The following is a 16,400-nucleotide window of genomic DNA, read 5'->3' as shown; positions in this document are numbered from 1 at the left end:
GTGCTAGAATTTTTTGCTTCAAGGGCAGGAAAGAGTTAACTAGAAAAAAAGCTTTGTTTTTTATATTCCATGTCCTGTGAAGTGTTATGTACAATGTCTTCAATATTAAACATTATCTTAAAGTACATTAGAGGTATGTCTGCATTGCATTCATGACAATAACTGTTGAGCACTAAAGCAGTGGCTGAGGTCATTTCAAGATGACCTAGCATGGGTAAGGACAGCCATGACTCGAGAGAGTTCAGCAAAGGATTACTTACCCTCTATGCCTGCACTGAGCTCCGTATCATTACGGGTAGGTTACTAGCTCATATCTGGAACATTTGTGGCTGTAGTGCAGATACCCTCAGTACTTAAATGGTCAAGTCTGCCTCTCTGGTGTTACAATTGCTTTAAGCTACACTTTCTTTTAAGCTACACATCTCCCACTTTCCCTGCCATGTTTCTGTCCTCTCCATTTTGTTAACAACTGTCACTGCCAGAAGAATAAAAAGGTGACTTTTCAGCTGGCCTGTACTTAGGTTAGCTTGAAACAATTGTGAAGCCAAAATCAGTGAAAGTATGTCTCATTCGTACTTACCTCAGATTGATCAAATACAAGGATTTGGGCTGTTGTATTTACTTCATAGATCAATTTGCATTTCAGAAGTATCTATCATCCTCCTGGATGTCATCGTTTGTTTCTTAAAGGAACTTTTTATTTTCTACAACATTAAAGTAAAATTTTCTATATCGTATTTGCTCAAATATTAAACTTAATGTCATTACTTGAAACCTGGAATTATTTACAGAATTTATTTTGAATCCCATACTTAAAGCTATAGTTTTAATATCTTTCTGTAATATTTGTGATAAGAAATAACAAGGATTCTAGGTCTTTCTTTCACAATGTGGCTTCTTAAAAATAGAATGAGGGCATGATTTACTGGGATTAACTGATTAAACCACTAAATATTTTAGCGAAGGGGAAGGATGGGAATCAAAGAATGGGACTGCTACTTTTAATGGCAGTCCACAGATCAGATTAAGCTTTGGGTGGAGTTGCACTCTAAGAGCAAGTGGTTTTAGTAGGCTTAGTTTGTTAGATAAGGTCTCAATATGGAAAATTTCCTTCAAACTGAAGAAAGTTTGAAAGCCAACATCTTAACTCAGTCATTTTACAAGAGATTTTTCCTGTAGATTAAAAAAAAGAAAGTATGAAATACAAAGTAATAATCATGCTGTATAAAACAGTGATAACAGTCCATGTGCACAGACACTAAAAGTTTTTTTAATCTATTAATGTAACCACCTTTCAAATTGCAGGCAGATCACTCATTCCATATCAACAAAAAGATAGAAAATATTTTCAGTAACTTTAGCTTGATATGCATAGTTTAACACCAATGCTGAACTCTGTATGTACTATACAAAGATCATAGTAAGTGCACTTTCTTGCATTGATTTACTTCTTATGGCACAAAGGTTTTCTGTACTGCTGAAGAATCACCAGAGCAGAATGTTTAATTGCTACTGTAAAACTTCAACTGGTTTATAGCAAAAATGGCATAATAAGTATATTTTAGTTCAACTTTAAGAGAAGCCTAATGACTAAGGATTTAAAATGATCATCTAAATATTATGTTTACACAAATAAGGAGTAGGCATGTGAGAACTCATTCTTCAGTTGTATTTAAAAAAATAAGCCAAACCATGTTCTTGGGTTTTTTGAGGGTATTGTGCTAACAACTACTGCTGCTGCTGCATAATTTAAATAACTTCAGGTTAATTTCCAAATGCTTTTATCTTTCAGTGAGGCTAACATTTGGACCTGATCTATAGAAACTTATCCATGGAATAGGTGTTTTGGTTTGGTTGTTGTTTTTTTTTTTTTCAGTTGTAGCACTGCAGACAGCATATCCTGGGCATGGTATTAAGTGTTTCATGGAGTCATTAAGATTCAAACTCCGCCAAAAGTTTACTTTCCAAGTGAGGCTGTTACTTTAATATTCCACAGTGATAGTCTTGGTTCTAAGATATTCATGAAGAGCTTCTTCACCTGTACAAGCAAGCACAATATTCACCAGTTAGAATAGCAGCTAAATGAGAGAGTGTTGTCAGAGACTGTAACTATATTATTAAGAAAAAATTTAAAATTCTTTAGCCAATATTCGAGTCCTTAAGGAACAATGAGAAACTAATTAACTTACCCTCCCACTGAGATTTACAGAACTGGTTTGACAAGAAGAGGCCAAACCCAACAGATACGGAAAGAAAAAGGAGCTGGAATTTAACAAGCAGCCACCTGGGTGGGACTAAAGCGTCAGCAGTCTCTGGATGCCCATTTGGGGCTCATAGTTGAATTTATGAACTTTGGTTTGCCTATGTTCTTTCTAGGTAAGGAAGCTATATAAAAATTGGTAACCTTTTTTCCCTGATACTATTATTCCCTTTGGTTTCAGGAAATGTCTGATACTTGCTAGAGATTCCAAAGGCAAAAATCTGTTGTGTTGCTGAAAATTTATTTTCTTTCATTTTTCTTTGCCACAAGGCTTGATCTGTCCAGACTTGTAAAGTTTCTTTAACAGACTAGAACTTGCTTTTTTAAAAACTGGTTTTGAAAAGAAAAGATTTTTTTAAATGCATCTTTCTCTGTGGCTGTTGGCAAATTTTGATGACATTTTAAGGCAAAAAAACTTTCCCATGCTCTTACAAGTTTAGAGGAGAAACCTAAATTAGCGTTCTTTCTGAGGGAAAGGAAAGATTTTGGCCAATACCTTTGCTGCTTGACAGTGTTTCATAGCCTGTACGCAGCTCTGGACAAGCTGTAATGTGACTGCTCTGAGAGGAGTTAGAGAGGAATATTCTGCATACTGTAGCATTATTTAGCAAATGTACAGGACGGGTTGAACTGGAGGTATTGAGGTGGGAATATTGTAGGGATGGGAGAGGAACCAGGTTACTGTAATTGGAGGAATGTAGGAGATACAGGAAATGCATCCATAGCTCGTTTTACTAGATACACTGTATACAGGTAGGGTTGTTGTTTTTTCATTGATTTGGACCGTCAGATTTGAAATGAGGGAGGGAGAACAACTTACCTAAATCTTTCCCAAAGCCAGACTGTTTAAATCCACCAAATGGTGCTGCCACATCAGTTTTGTTATATGTGTTAATAAAAACTGTTCCAGCTTCTAGCTTTTCACTGATGTAGAGAGCTTTGCTTATGTCTTTAGTGAAAACTCCTGAAGCTAAACCATATTCTGTGGTATTTGCCCGTCGCAACACTCCATCGACATCCCTACAGTGGAAAGAAATTATTTAATTGCAACTAGGTAAAATAAACAAGTGTTAGCAACCTTCCACATTCAATGTCATTGATGCATCTTTTCCCATGCTGTTTCTTCTCCAGTTAGCTTTTTTAAAGACAATTTATTAAAGACTAATCTGTGTGTCAATCGGACAGATCTATGGAAATTCATGCCCTTGCTTCAAACTTGTAAAGCTTGTAATCTTATATTTCAATGGTTAAGATCTACACTAAGAAATGTCAAAGGAAAAGTTGCAGTATGCATACCAACTTTGCTCAGCTACAGTACACCTTGGGGATTAGAGCAATACAAAAATACTTGTAAAGCAGAGCTTGGCAGCAGATTATGAATCAGTTTGCTAAAATGTTGGCCTGCTTTACAAGTTAATGGAGAATAAATGCTGAAATTCAGACTTCTATCAAGACACAACGTTTCAGGCTATGTCCGGAGTGCTATTTTCTATTTGCATCTCACCTCCATATAGCTTCAAAAATCCATAATAATTTAAAACTTTTAAAAACTCAATACAGTCCCTTATCACCGTAGATAATTTATAGATGTGAAGGATTATCTATGTGGCTCGTTCTTAACTGCATTATCGAACTGCAGAAAATGAAACCTGGTGGAAATATTTATATGAAGTTTCTACATAGGGTTTTAATCTCATCTGTGTGTAAAATAATTCTTATGATTTGGAATGAAAGCTATTAAAACTGGCAGTCTACAAAATATACAGAGGGATTTTAATTTGTAACAGTAATGTGCCAATGTTACACAACGCAGAACAATGCTATGTGGTCTTTTGTGACAGAGAAAAATAAGCCATTCCACTGGAAAAAATACACATTTTGTAATTTGATCAAGCTGTTGCAATTACCACATCAAGTTCAGTAAAAATGTTTCACTGAATACTAAATCTTATTTAAGAACTGGCACTTACAGTTGCATTCTATCCTGTCACACACTGCTAACAGCATTAGCGCCGTATCGACATGGAGCAGGATGCCTGTACTAAAAAGGGTATTTTCTCAGAATTTAGCTGGAAGAGGATCTAGGGATTCAGACTGGTCTCACAAGATTTATCAAAATCATACTATGTATGCTATCGTTTCTACACTTAGGGTGAAAATGAGAAAATAAAGTTTCTAACAGTAATCAGAGGAGAACATACCCATTTTTAAATTTAGAAATCACCATCACAGGACCAAAGGACTCTTCCTGGGCAATATACATATGGTCTTCAACATCTGTGAATACAGTGGGTTCCATGAAGAAACCTAAACAGAGGACAGAGCATCATTTGAGCATGGCGAAAATGCTTCATTGTTTGTATTGTCCAGGCCATCTCTTTTCCATACTGTGAGGTCATAGATATGTTGAGACTTGAAACAGAAAATGTCAAGATTGATATGAATGAAGTATGAATGGAAATGCATGTGTGTAAGCACCAGAGAAACAGCAGAAAAAAGGTTAAAAAAATGGCCTGTGTTGATCAGAGCAACAACATGTGCTGTTCCTGTGCAGGCCAGAAGGTCTGCGTGCCACAGCCCAGGGGACTCCTCGGGGGAAGACCCTGCACTCTGAAAGCAGGAAGACAAGGTTACAGCTATGTCACAGAGGCCACTGTTTTTCTTGTCACCCAACAAGAAGATAGACTGTAGCCATTAAGATCTGTATATTCCAAACAAGGAAAAACGTGATAGGCAGCAACTTTGCCTAAGATTTATGGATGCTGAAGTTACAGAAAATTCTGAGGCAAAGGACCACCTCAGAATGACTGTTCATTTCTGAAGGGTGTAAAGACCTGTCCAAAAGCTAGCTCATCACTGCCAGTCAAGAACTGTCCTGGTGTTATACACAAGCAATCCTGGTCACCTACATCTTGGCGAGTGAGTGTATTCCAGTTTGAGTGGGTAAAATGAACTTCAGAGATTTTATATCAATGCTGCCCCCTCCCATAAGATTTCCCATTTAGTTTTGTTACATAGATTTTGTACAGTTATGAATCTCCATTTTCATTTTATTTAGGGATGCAATCATTATGTTTTGAAACTCTGATGCAAATGTTCTTCCTTCATTATTGATAAAGGACAGATGCCCATGAGAAAATGTTGCTTTCATGCCTGTCCACTAAACTTAGCACACATATTGTCTATATAGAAAAAAAAGCTTTTGATAATAATACCTTATGCAAACTCTGCTATTAGTTTCCTCAGTCAGCTTTAGTGGTAGTGTGATCTAAATGGATATAATTATACTTACGGCTCTTGACAGTTCAAGGGTGTTGCAAACAAAGCCTCAATGCCTCACAAACAACAGGAATAAATGAGCAAAATATTCCCTTACAGACCAGATTCTGATTCAGTTTCATATGTTATGCTTCAGTTGCACAGCTTCTCTTAATATAAGTCTTGAAAGCCCTGTTCTCAAGTGGTATCTGGGCTTACCTGGTACTGTTGCCATGATATTGCTACTTCACATAATGCAGCAGAGGCAATCATGATGGCTTTTCTTTAAAGTGTAAAAGCTCCAAACACCTCTGAACAGTATTTTACCTGGTCTACGTACTTGTCTTCCTCCATACACTAGAGTGGCTCCTTCTTTTACTCCAGTTTCACAATATTGCAGCAGCTTTTCCAAATGTGCCTTGTGATTTTGTGGACCATGATCTGTAGATCTATCAAGCGGGTCACCAATTTTCATCTTTTTTATTTCTTCCACCTAAGGGTTACCCAATTAAAATGAAGTTACATAACATAGCAAATAGTTGTTAAAGTGACCAGTGATTGAGGATGCTTCATTTTTTGTGCTATGAAGCCTGGCTCTAAGAAAGGGCTGGATACTTAGAAGGTGGAATGCTCCTCCCTTTCTAAAATGAGGCTTTGTCTTATGTTTGATAATCTCTGGTTACTTCTGAAAGTTTTTGATGCTGTTTTCATGTATTCATTCTCTTCTGCTATTAAGATAGGCATGTAAAATGTTAGCTTTTACCAGTGGTAAATGAGTTATGACAGTGATTTCCTGTTCTTGATCTAAATAAATGAATTCTCCAATGGTACAGTGTGGTGACTACTGGATTTTTAATAATGACCTTTGTGTTATTCTAGCTACACTTCCAATATGCCTTTTTTTTTTGAACTTCACAGCAGCCTTCAATCACATTGACCTAAGTTCAGTAATTTTTTTAATCTTACTTTCATTGTCAAATATGAAATATCACTGAAGGTAAAATATCTATTTCAATGTCACTTATCTGTGCATTACTGATGAAAATATCTCCCTTCAGTGCTTTCCTTTTAACCCTGTAAGAGGTTCCCGAGAAGCAGCATTGCCTATCATAAGCAATAATGAGAAATTAAACAACTGAAAATAAGAATAAATGCAAGTGTCTATAAAACTAGTGGATCTTTGCGCCATAGTAAAGTATCTGCTTAAACTTTAGTCCTTGTATATCTTACCACTTTTCTAACAAATTCATCATGGATTGATTCTTCCACAAACAGCCTGCCAGCTGCAATGCAGTTTTCTCCTTTGTTGAAATATACTGCTCCCATACCCTGATAGGGGAAAAAAACATTAATATTTATATGCATCCTTTTGTTCAGTCTCCCTTTCATTCTGTTCCCTTGGGTTGCATTCTGTGCTTGTGACCCTCAAAGCATAATGCCTTAAGTAAAGGGACATCATCAATGCAACAAGCAGACTACTCTTATAATTGGCAAACACACTTCCATGGAGACAAATGGCTCAGGATGAACCCATTAGCACAGCTCTTTCCATTTCCATCAGCGTTCCACAGAAACACCTGCTGCAGCATCACAGAGAAGAGGGCTGGCAGCATGACCAGTGAATATAAAACTGTGCTAATCCACTGAGCAATACTGCTTGTGTTGAAAGTTGCATGGAATTGGGTGAATATTACCTAACTCTAATCTGCAGAGAACCTCCTCTTTCAAGAGTGTGGATTCAGATCCCGTGCAGTTTGTTCCTTTTTGTTTACCAAGAACTCATACCTGCCATTGTTTTTCCAGGGAGGTGGGGGAAGGAAGAACAAGACAAATAAAATTCCTAAAAAGTAGTTTTCTGGCAGCTGCAAAGGCCTAGGGTCCTGGGATTAGTAGGTATGGCTGGGATCATGTGTTAGTGTCAAGTGTGTGGCAAAAAAGCGTTTCACAATTGTTTAAAGCCATCAATGCCAGGTATAGCTCAGGCCAACCTCTGCATCACCCTCTCACTTCTACAGCTGAGAACAGTGGTGGGGCCAAGCAGTGTGCTGATTGCGAAGTTTCAGCTTTTATTATTTTCCACATATACTTCACTGTGCAGTCACCTAGACTCTTGTCCTGCCAAAAGGCACTCCAAAAATGGGGAAAGTGTATAATAGTTTCTTCCTGGTAGCAGTACCTGCTTATGCTGGTTTAGAGAATTCACAGAATTAGCACTTTAGGTAAGTACAGTGTGAAAGACCTTTGTTTACTTCTTAGTGAGCAAACTGCATCTGCTGTCATTTTGATTAATCAGATTACCTAAGCAGGAAATAAGCTCCCTAAATACACTGAATTTCTCTTTTGCACATCTTATTTATGAACTTTAAACACATTATGGCTGGTTGGGAAGGTGGATTATGAAGACTGATGGTGAATTAAGAACTATATGGCAATAGGGAGCTCAATGTATATCTTAACTCACTTTCAGGCATTTATTTTTAAGCGCTTTTTTTTTGAGTATCAGGTTTTGACAAATCAATTTTAGTGTGTTAACTTGGCTAGTGAAAATACTTTCCAGCTAAATTTTTTTGTTTTGTTTTATTTTCTAATGTATATTTCTTGTAGTACTGATCTCTGCCATTTTGGTGCAGCACGAACAGTTTAATTGTGCTGGCATAAAGAAACATCCTGTAGAAAAAGAGTCTGTTTTCTAACAGATTGCATGATTTTTCATGCAAGGGCTCCCTACTGCAGTTTTTGGCAAGTCAAAAAGAATATTGCAATGCTGTGAGGATGCATCACAAAGGCTTTGAATATATTTTACTTCGAAGTAACGTTACCATTTTTACGGCTCTGTCAAGTTCACAGTCACTGAATATGATCAATGGTGATTTACCACCAAGTTCAAGAGAAACTTTCTTCAGATTAGTGGCTGCACTGTAAAAAATATAAATAAACATGTAAAAACAACTTTTAAATAGCTTATTTCATTATTTCCTTTGAATCATATCTAGTGAAAATGTATAAACCTCTATTCTCCAATAGTGACTTAGTAGAATTCTACATAAATGTAAACAACCATATGTAGTTATGCTTTTCTATTACTGCTGCATGCACAATATAGCTAATAAGATACTTCAGAACTAGATTAAGCAGTGTTTATTTATGGATCTTTTGCTGAGAGTACCTCTTCATGATCTGTTTACCAGTTGGTGTTGAACCAGTGAATCCAACTTTGCGAACATCTGGATGTTCAGACAGGTGCTGTCCCACTAAGCCACCTATTGGGGTGAGGAAAACAGCTGAACTGGACAGTACATAGGCAATTTTTACTACTCCAGGACAGAAAAATCTAGCAATACATCAATCAAGAACAATATCACATCCTTATTTATATTTACAGCTTTATTCATATGACTACGAAAAATCTCATATTAGTTAACTTGGATCACATTAGTGTCTCCAAATTCCCCCGTCTGGACTAAAGAACTTCCTTCCTAATATTCCACTGTAGGTGGAATAATCTAATTTGTAAGAGAGCGTGCCCCACACAGGTACTTTGTCACTTTTCTTCCTTAGGGGAAAGAGGAAAATAGTGACATCAGGTAACATGGTGTGGACCATGACTTACTGGTAGTGACCAATACACATCTTACCAGCTTGCTCTAGGTCTCACAGTTGCATTTAAATACCTCCAAGTGGTGATAAGATTAGGAGAAAAAATGAAGTTTTACAATCAAGTGAAACATGTTTCTCTGTAATACATTCTTTTTCAGAGTGTTCATGCTCTTTGTGTGAACTTGTAAAGGGTGCAGGCTGACAGCTCTTACCGCTAGCTAGAGGCAGGTGACATACAGATTTTTCCAATTCTGTTCTGGAAATATGTAAAATCACTGTACGACATAGATGCAAGCCTACTACCTATGAAGATACATGCACTTATGTAATAGGTCTTCAAAAAGGTAAAATGCTTGTTCACCAGTTTCAGCATGACCGACTCTTCCCAGAAAAATGATTAGTTGAAGTTTTACCTGAACCAGGCAGAATATTTATAACGCCCTTAGGAAATCCGGCTTTAGCTGAGAGTTCTGCAAACTTCAAGGAAGTCAGAGGTGTGACCTAAGTAGAAACATTTAGATTAGGTCTCCTGTTTTAATTAAATGCGTAATGATCTCTTTTACATTCAATACATCTTAATTTTGATAGAATATTCATCTTCTTACTCACAGTATTGACAAACTAAAAGTAATGGCTTCTTGTGGAAAAGAATTCATTCTTGAAAGTGAGAGTAGCATCAAAGCAGAATTGAAGAAAATCAGTACCTTGTATCATCATGGCAATTTGTATTATTATACATGCACTTTAAAACATATGACATGGTCAACCTATGGGTACATATGACAGGTCAACCTATGGGTGAAATATGGTAGATTGCTTGAATTACTTTGCCTGAACAAATAGTGAAGGACCTGAGCCATCTGTACATTCCTTTTTGTTTTTACCTGAGCTGGCTTGAGTACGAGTGTGTTGCCTGCAGCCAAGCATGCTGCACTTTTCCATGCAAGCATCATCAGTGGGTAATTCCAGGGGATAACAATTGCACAGACACTTAAGGTAGGGAAAAACAGGGAAAGATTACATTTTTGATGGCAGCTTTTGAAGGACTTTTCTGTATGTCAAGGCTGTCACTAAGAAGGAAAAAGTGATACTTACCCTATTGGCTCTTTCTTGGTGAATGTTAGATTATGGTTTGGCCGGGCCTGGTTAATTGGAATTGTAGCACCCTAAAAGACAGAGGAGGGACAAATCTTGGTATTGTTTAACCATTTTTATTACAAATATATTTGCCATATAAGTATGTTTTGCAAAGCCACAGAATAGGCTTCAAAACCAGAAACATTTTTGCATCAGAGGAAGGGGCAGGGATGCTTCTACTTGTATGATTTCCTACTATGGATACCACAGTCCTGATTTTCAGTTGGATGAAATAAAAGCATAGATAACAAGAGTATGGAAGAACATAAAGTGAGGGTCTGATGGACAAAAAAAAGCTGAATGATATTCTTGATGTGGCTCTTCAAGATACTTGAGGAAATGCTGTTGAACCTGTGCCACATGATGTGCCATCAAGCAAACTCACCAGCCTTGGTCAGAATGTAACATAGCACATGAGTCTCTGCACTTACCTGCATGATGACCACAATGGCATTCTGCTCCATTAATAATCAAGAGCTGACTAAGCATGCCTATCCACTGTGACACCTCAACTGATTTCTTGGATATTTAGAGTCACATTCTAAATCCATATTCTCCAGTTGGAAGCAGACTGTCCTTTTGTATTGCCAGGGAGACCCATTTTAGGTAAAACTCTAATTTTGCTTTATTTTTTGATTCCTTGATTACTTTTGCTAACACTGCTTTTTGGCACTGTGTCAGAAAAAAAAAAAAAAAAAAGTGTAGAGAAGCACTTCCATTGATTACTTCCTTTATATATTCACTTGCCTGAATTTTGTCACACCATCCAGCGAAGTATCTGAATGTTTGCACCGACATTCCAACATGGGTCTTCAAAGCTAAAGTGTAGACAGCTCCTGAGTCGATAGACTCTATTGTTGCTAACTCTTCTTGATATTCTTCCATCAGGTCTGCAAGCCTTTAATAAAAACATTACAAATCCACATCAAAGAGAAGTGACGTCTAACCATTGACAGCCTAAAATGATATTTGGTATGGCAAAGAACCATAATTAAAATTGCATTCCCACTGAATTTGGAGGTGGAGCACTGGAGCCACTGCTCATTAATATCAGTAAGAGCTTGAGCAATTGCCTGATAAAGTCTGCAAATGTCTTCACATTAGCTGTAGTAGACACTGGATGAAGACATGAACAGTGAAAATTTACCTGATTGTTCAATTATGGTTTTGTAAATAAAATAATAATTAGAAAATTTGTACTCTTTTTCTGTTGTACTACAAGGAGCCAATTACAGAAAATCAGATGAGTAAGTCAAAAGCAAATACACAATAACATAAGAAATGTCAAGTAATCCAAAGTACCCAGAAGGAGTACTCAGAGTCCTAGCGTAAGATTTGGGAAACCTAGCTTCATAATACTGTTTTCTATTGTCTGAACTTGGACTAAAATACTTGAGTGTTAGATGCTTCAAAGGCACCCAGATGTCCAAAGACAGAGCTCCTAACCTGTAATGCAAATTGAATTTTATATGCCTTGGTACATTTGAAAATCTGGCCCATGGTCTCCTTGGGCTTCAAGTTCTCCATCTGTTAGATTTATGAAGCAACACAGTGAGGTGTAAGACAGACTGTGGTAAATATTATTGAGTTAATGGTAGCTGTCAGAGTGTCTCAAAAATGCATCTGCACAGACAGATACCTATACTTATGAGGAGCTCTTGTAATTTTAGTGGTCCCCTGCTCAGGCAGAAAGGTCTGTTTCCATGAATGAATTTTTACATTCAGGTCTTAGATCTCTCACATGGCAGTGAAACAGATACATCGATGTTTTTCTTAAGCTTCCGTCTGTGTTTTGGTACTCAGATGTATAATCAATGCTCCCATGTGATTTTAAGAGCTTAACCAAGTGCATTTTAGATCCTGTAAAGAGTATTCAAAACTGGGTGTGAAACCTATTTTTCCATTATGTAAATTCTGCCCATTTAAAGCATTTGCAGAGATGTGGAAAAATGCTTTTTAATACTTGTTTTAACTGTATCTTGGAGACACAGCTACAGGTCAGGGCATCAGCAGTAGTGTGTAAAAGAGTGGATATGGCATGTCAGGGACAAAGGAGAAAGTTCCCTTTAAGGCATGCCTAATATCTTCTATTAATGATTCCTTAAGACAAAGCAGCAGAGCTAGGGGCTTTAATGATACAAACCTTCCCTCTGGTTCAGCACTCAAAAACTCTAGTTTGAACAGAGATCAGAGAAAAAGGGGCCCTGTTTGAATTAAGGTGGACCAGAGAGATACTTCATTCATACTGGGGATGGTTTGCAACATGAATGCTCTGGTATAGCTATCCTAGGGAGCCAGTAGCCTAAGCAGAGAAAATTTTAATCCAGGAATAATATATGCAGTGTAGGGGAGTTACAATTTCCATATGCCTAACACAGTTATGCTTGCAAATCTTTCAAATGTAAAACACAGAGCAGTAGTTCTAAGATCTTAAAAGTTTCTCTTCAGGGCAGAGTACGTTCTTTGTTTCCATTCATAAATAATTTAAAAAAGATGGTACCAGTGAGAGATCACAAGATTTTTCTCTGCCACAAGAAAGGTTAGCCAGCTAAGACCCAAGGCCGGTACACTGAAGTAAACTAGGGGATGAAAAAATGGCTAGTCTGGTTCCTCTGACAGTGGGATTATGAATATCCATCATATTCAGAAAATATCCATCAATTCTTCAGAGGAACAAACCAATAAGATTTAAGAAAACAAAACAAACACGAGCTGCCTTTCACATACCTGTACATGAGTCGCCCTCTTTCCCTTGCATTCATTCTTCCCCATTCACCATTTTCAAATGCCTCCTTTGCTGCTGCCACTGCTTTGTCAACATCAGCCAGTGAAGCAGAAGACACACTGGCTATTATCTGTTCAAAAGGTAGCATTGTGTTAGCTCAAACTAAAATGCTGGGATGCAGAGTGTTACTCCTTCCTCCTAAACTTCCCGACTGCGTATAAGCAAATACTTAATATCCTCAACCCCAGCAGTTGGCAGGGGTGAGTCAGGCTGCAAAAAGTTCAGAAACAATTGAGGTGGCAGAATTTGGAGGACACTGCAGGGACTCTCATTCCTAGATCTATCTTCTTCTTCACATCAAGGTGCATCGTCCTACTTGATTTCACTCTCTCTTTCCAGATGTAAAATCAATGTGATATTACAAAAGCTGGAAGTCTTTATAAGTGGTATTATGATCTAATATCCAAACATGCTAAAATGACTCTTGCATGCTCCATTTCTTAGGAATGGAGCTTCTGTTACCATAAGGCACCATATACACATAGTATTTTATGATGATTGTGTTCTATAAATACACACATTGTAAATTCTATCGCTGACTTTTATTCAATTCCATAATGAGTTTCAGGAAAAGCACCAGAGTCTGACTTCTGATGATAGTGAAATTTGTGGTATTGATTTCAGCAGAATTTATTTACTCCAGAATTAAATGGCAATTGCATGGACATCAGAATCACTACTCTTATTTATAATTCATAGTTATGAGTTGCTCAACCAAGATTCAATAGTTCAGGACCGAAGTACAACTGCATATATTTTCCTAGTGAAGAGTAATTTTTCTTACTGGGAACTTCCTATTGAAGAGTAATTTTTCTTACTGGGAACTTAAAGGGACATTTTAAAGTTACAGTTGTCCTAAGACATCACATTTGTAAAAAAAGTAAAATAAAAACTGAAGTTGATGGCCGACAGGAAATACATACAATATCCTAAAAGAAATACTTCTTTAGCCACTAAACTATAGCAATTTCTGTTTGCAAAGCTAAACAAGAATGAAATAAAGGTAAAACATACAGCTCAGTATGGAAATCAACATAATAGTTGAAGTAGGTTATTTTTACTGTGCAGCTTGACTGAAATGCAAAAACTGTAAAATATACAGACTGAGAAGTAAATTGAAATTTCAAATTATTTCTAGGGGTTGTTTAATGTGTACTGTATGGTTTTGAAATTGGCAATATTCAGTTAGTGTTTTAGATTGTTTAAAAGGCAAAGAAATTGAAATAAACTGGTATTGATCATATTTAGAAATTACTCACTGATCCATCTGCTGGATTTATAGTGTCGTATGTTTTTCCATCATCAGCATTTATAAATTGCCCATTTATGAAACATTGGTATGGCATGTTCACAGTCATGTTGTTCACATTTTTTGAAACCTAAGAGTGAAATAAACAACAAATTAACTTAAACTTTTAATAACTAAGATTTTTATGTAGCTTAACAAGCTTTTGATATCTACAGCCAACATCCAGCCACATTTTACAATGTATATGTGCCTGTTAGAAGTGGAGAAAAGAGTAAAATGAAATGGAAATCATATTCTCCCTGAACACCAATGACCATACTCTGAGATAGTTAAGCAAATTTCTGTATTTTTTGTCATTGGATCTCTGTGTTCAAACCTGTACTAAACCCTGGTTAAGGCTGGTCCTAGTGGACTTCAATCAAATACATAATTCGCAAATTCAAGAAATCCTGACTTGCTTAATGACTTAAAAAACATGCAACCTTCCTTTCACACAAAGTTTTTGAAGAGACTCTTGGGAGAAAAATCCAGCACTGTTTGCCTCAGGAAAGCAGAAGGTCTAGAACCTTTCTGACTGAAGCACACTGGCAGGAGAGTGTGAGGGAGGTAGGAATATCTGCTCATGTGTGACCTACTCTACTGCATGTTCTTGATCTCCTGGTTTCAGGTACACTTTAAGTGACAGAACCACAGAATCACAGAATCGTATAGGTTGGAAAAGACCTTTAAGATCATCGAGTCCAACCGTAAACCTAACACTACCAAGACCACCGCTACACCATGTCCCTAAGCACCTCATCCAAACGTCTTTTAAATACCTCCAGGGATGGCAACTTAACCACTTCCCTGGGCAGCCTGTTCCAATGCTTGACAACCCTTTCAGTGAAGTTAAATTTCCTAATATCCAGTCTAAACCTCCCCTGGTGCAACTTGAGGCCATTTCCTCTCGTCCTATCCATTCCAAAATGCAAATATATCAAAGCTGCAAAAAAAAAGTCACAAAGAAGAGTTTGTATGATCAAATATTTGTTTGCTTTTCCTACTGCATCAAGCAGTCCCATAAAATGCTTTGTCTACCCTCCCCCAAAAAACAAGAAAGAATGAGCAATAAAGGCAAAATAAAAGGTCTTACGTAATCAATGACTAACTCTTCTTCTTTGTCTTCTCCTCTGAATTTTCTGACAGCCATTTGAATAAAGTCTGCAAACTTAGTGGCCATATACACATCTTCATTCTGTAGCTGAAGTCCACTATATTTCTGTTTGATCTCTTCTAGCATTCTAAAGATTTTGAAGAAAGAATAAGTTTAATTACAAATGAAAGAATTATTCAGATAACTGAATCATTAGAAGGTCAAAAGGGGTCAAAACTGGGCACCAATTTGTATGCATGTGAATATGTGCATGTGTTTCTCTGACAACAGTGGCACAGAAGTTGTGCATGTTACTGAAATCTGTTGGTTTAATTGGGGGCATTACAGAAAAGAAAATGTCAGTTCTGGAATACTTTTAGGTAAACTTTTGGAAATAAATGACAAATAGCATATATTGATTGATAAAACAGTATATGGGACTACTCTAACCACTACATGGAGGACATTCAGAGCTCTATGAGACTGGTAAGTAATAAGGACAATAATCAGTTTGTTAAAAAAAAACACCTGAAATGCTGGTCTTATATTATGGCCTGGGATATCTGAGTCGCAAAAAGAAGGTAGCCGAGGTGACCCAACACAGCATCAACTCAGTGCCCTTGTAAGCATAGGCCCAATTCTTTCTGTGAAAGGCTCCTCCTTCCCTCTGGGGAGTTCTTTGCTCCCCTTCCCAATCAGCTCCCTGGCCTTGGGATACCTGCCACTGCATGCAGACAGGTTTGAGCATCACCATGCTCCCCCATGTGGCCGATGTTCCTGAAGTTAAGGGGAATTTTCCTTCAACAGAAAGAGCAGGATTAATGTCAATATCTCCTAATTTTGGGAGCAGAACCATACCACATTTTCAAAGGTAGGAAAGGGAATAGTTAGAGTATTGGAAAATACAGGGGGATTTTTTTTTTAATGCTACTTGATCAACTCTGATTTAAAAGCACCATGACAACTTTGTTTCCATTAACTT

At 37.2% G+C, this 16,400-nt stretch overlaps 1 protein-coding gene across 7 annotated transcripts in view; it reads right to left on the bottom strand.

Annotated features, from left to right (window-relative positions):
* Positions 1-33: 33 nt before the first annotated feature.
* Positions 34-16,400, bottom strand: part of ALDH1L2 (aldehyde dehydrogenase 1 family member L2) — a 41,695-nt gene continuing 25,328 nt past the window's right edge. For all 7 annotated transcript variants that reach the window (XM_072870993.1, XM_072871033.1, XM_072870983.1 and 4 more), the window contains 14 exons: positions 15,419-15,566; positions 14,297-14,416; positions 12,980-13,107; positions 11,000-11,150; positions 10,211-10,281; positions 10,000-10,105; positions 9,529-9,616; positions 8,685-8,778; positions 8,338-8,434; positions 6,749-6,847; positions 5,846-6,011; positions 4,462-4,567; positions 3,081-3,280; positions 34-2,038 (listed from right to left, as the gene is read on the bottom strand). In XM_072870993.1, the coding sequence (XP_072727094.1) occupies positions 1,983-2,038; positions 3,081-3,280; positions 4,462-4,567; positions 5,846-6,011; positions 6,749-6,847; positions 8,338-8,434; positions 8,685-8,778; positions 9,529-9,616; positions 10,000-10,105; positions 10,211-10,281; positions 11,000-11,150; positions 12,980-13,107; positions 14,297-14,416; positions 15,419-15,566 (1,630 nt within the window). In that variant the 3' untranslated portion in view covers positions 34-1,982. The remainder of the gene's footprint in view (positions 2,039-3,080; positions 3,281-4,461; positions 4,568-5,845; positions 6,012-6,748; positions 6,848-8,337; positions 8,435-8,684; positions 8,779-9,528; positions 9,617-9,999; positions 10,106-10,210; positions 10,282-10,999; positions 11,151-12,979; positions 13,108-14,296; positions 14,417-15,418; positions 15,567-16,400) is intronic.

Source organism: Ciconia boyciana, chromosome 1 (genome assembly GCF_034638445.1).
Source record: "Ciconia boyciana chromosome 1, ASM3463844v1, whole genome shotgun sequence".
Taxonomy (NCBI): domain Eukaryota; kingdom Metazoa; phylum Chordata; class Aves; order Ciconiiformes; family Ciconiidae; genus Ciconia; species Ciconia boyciana.
Note: the sequence above shows the minus strand (reverse complement) of the source record. Positions and strands in the feature narration are given on the sequence as shown.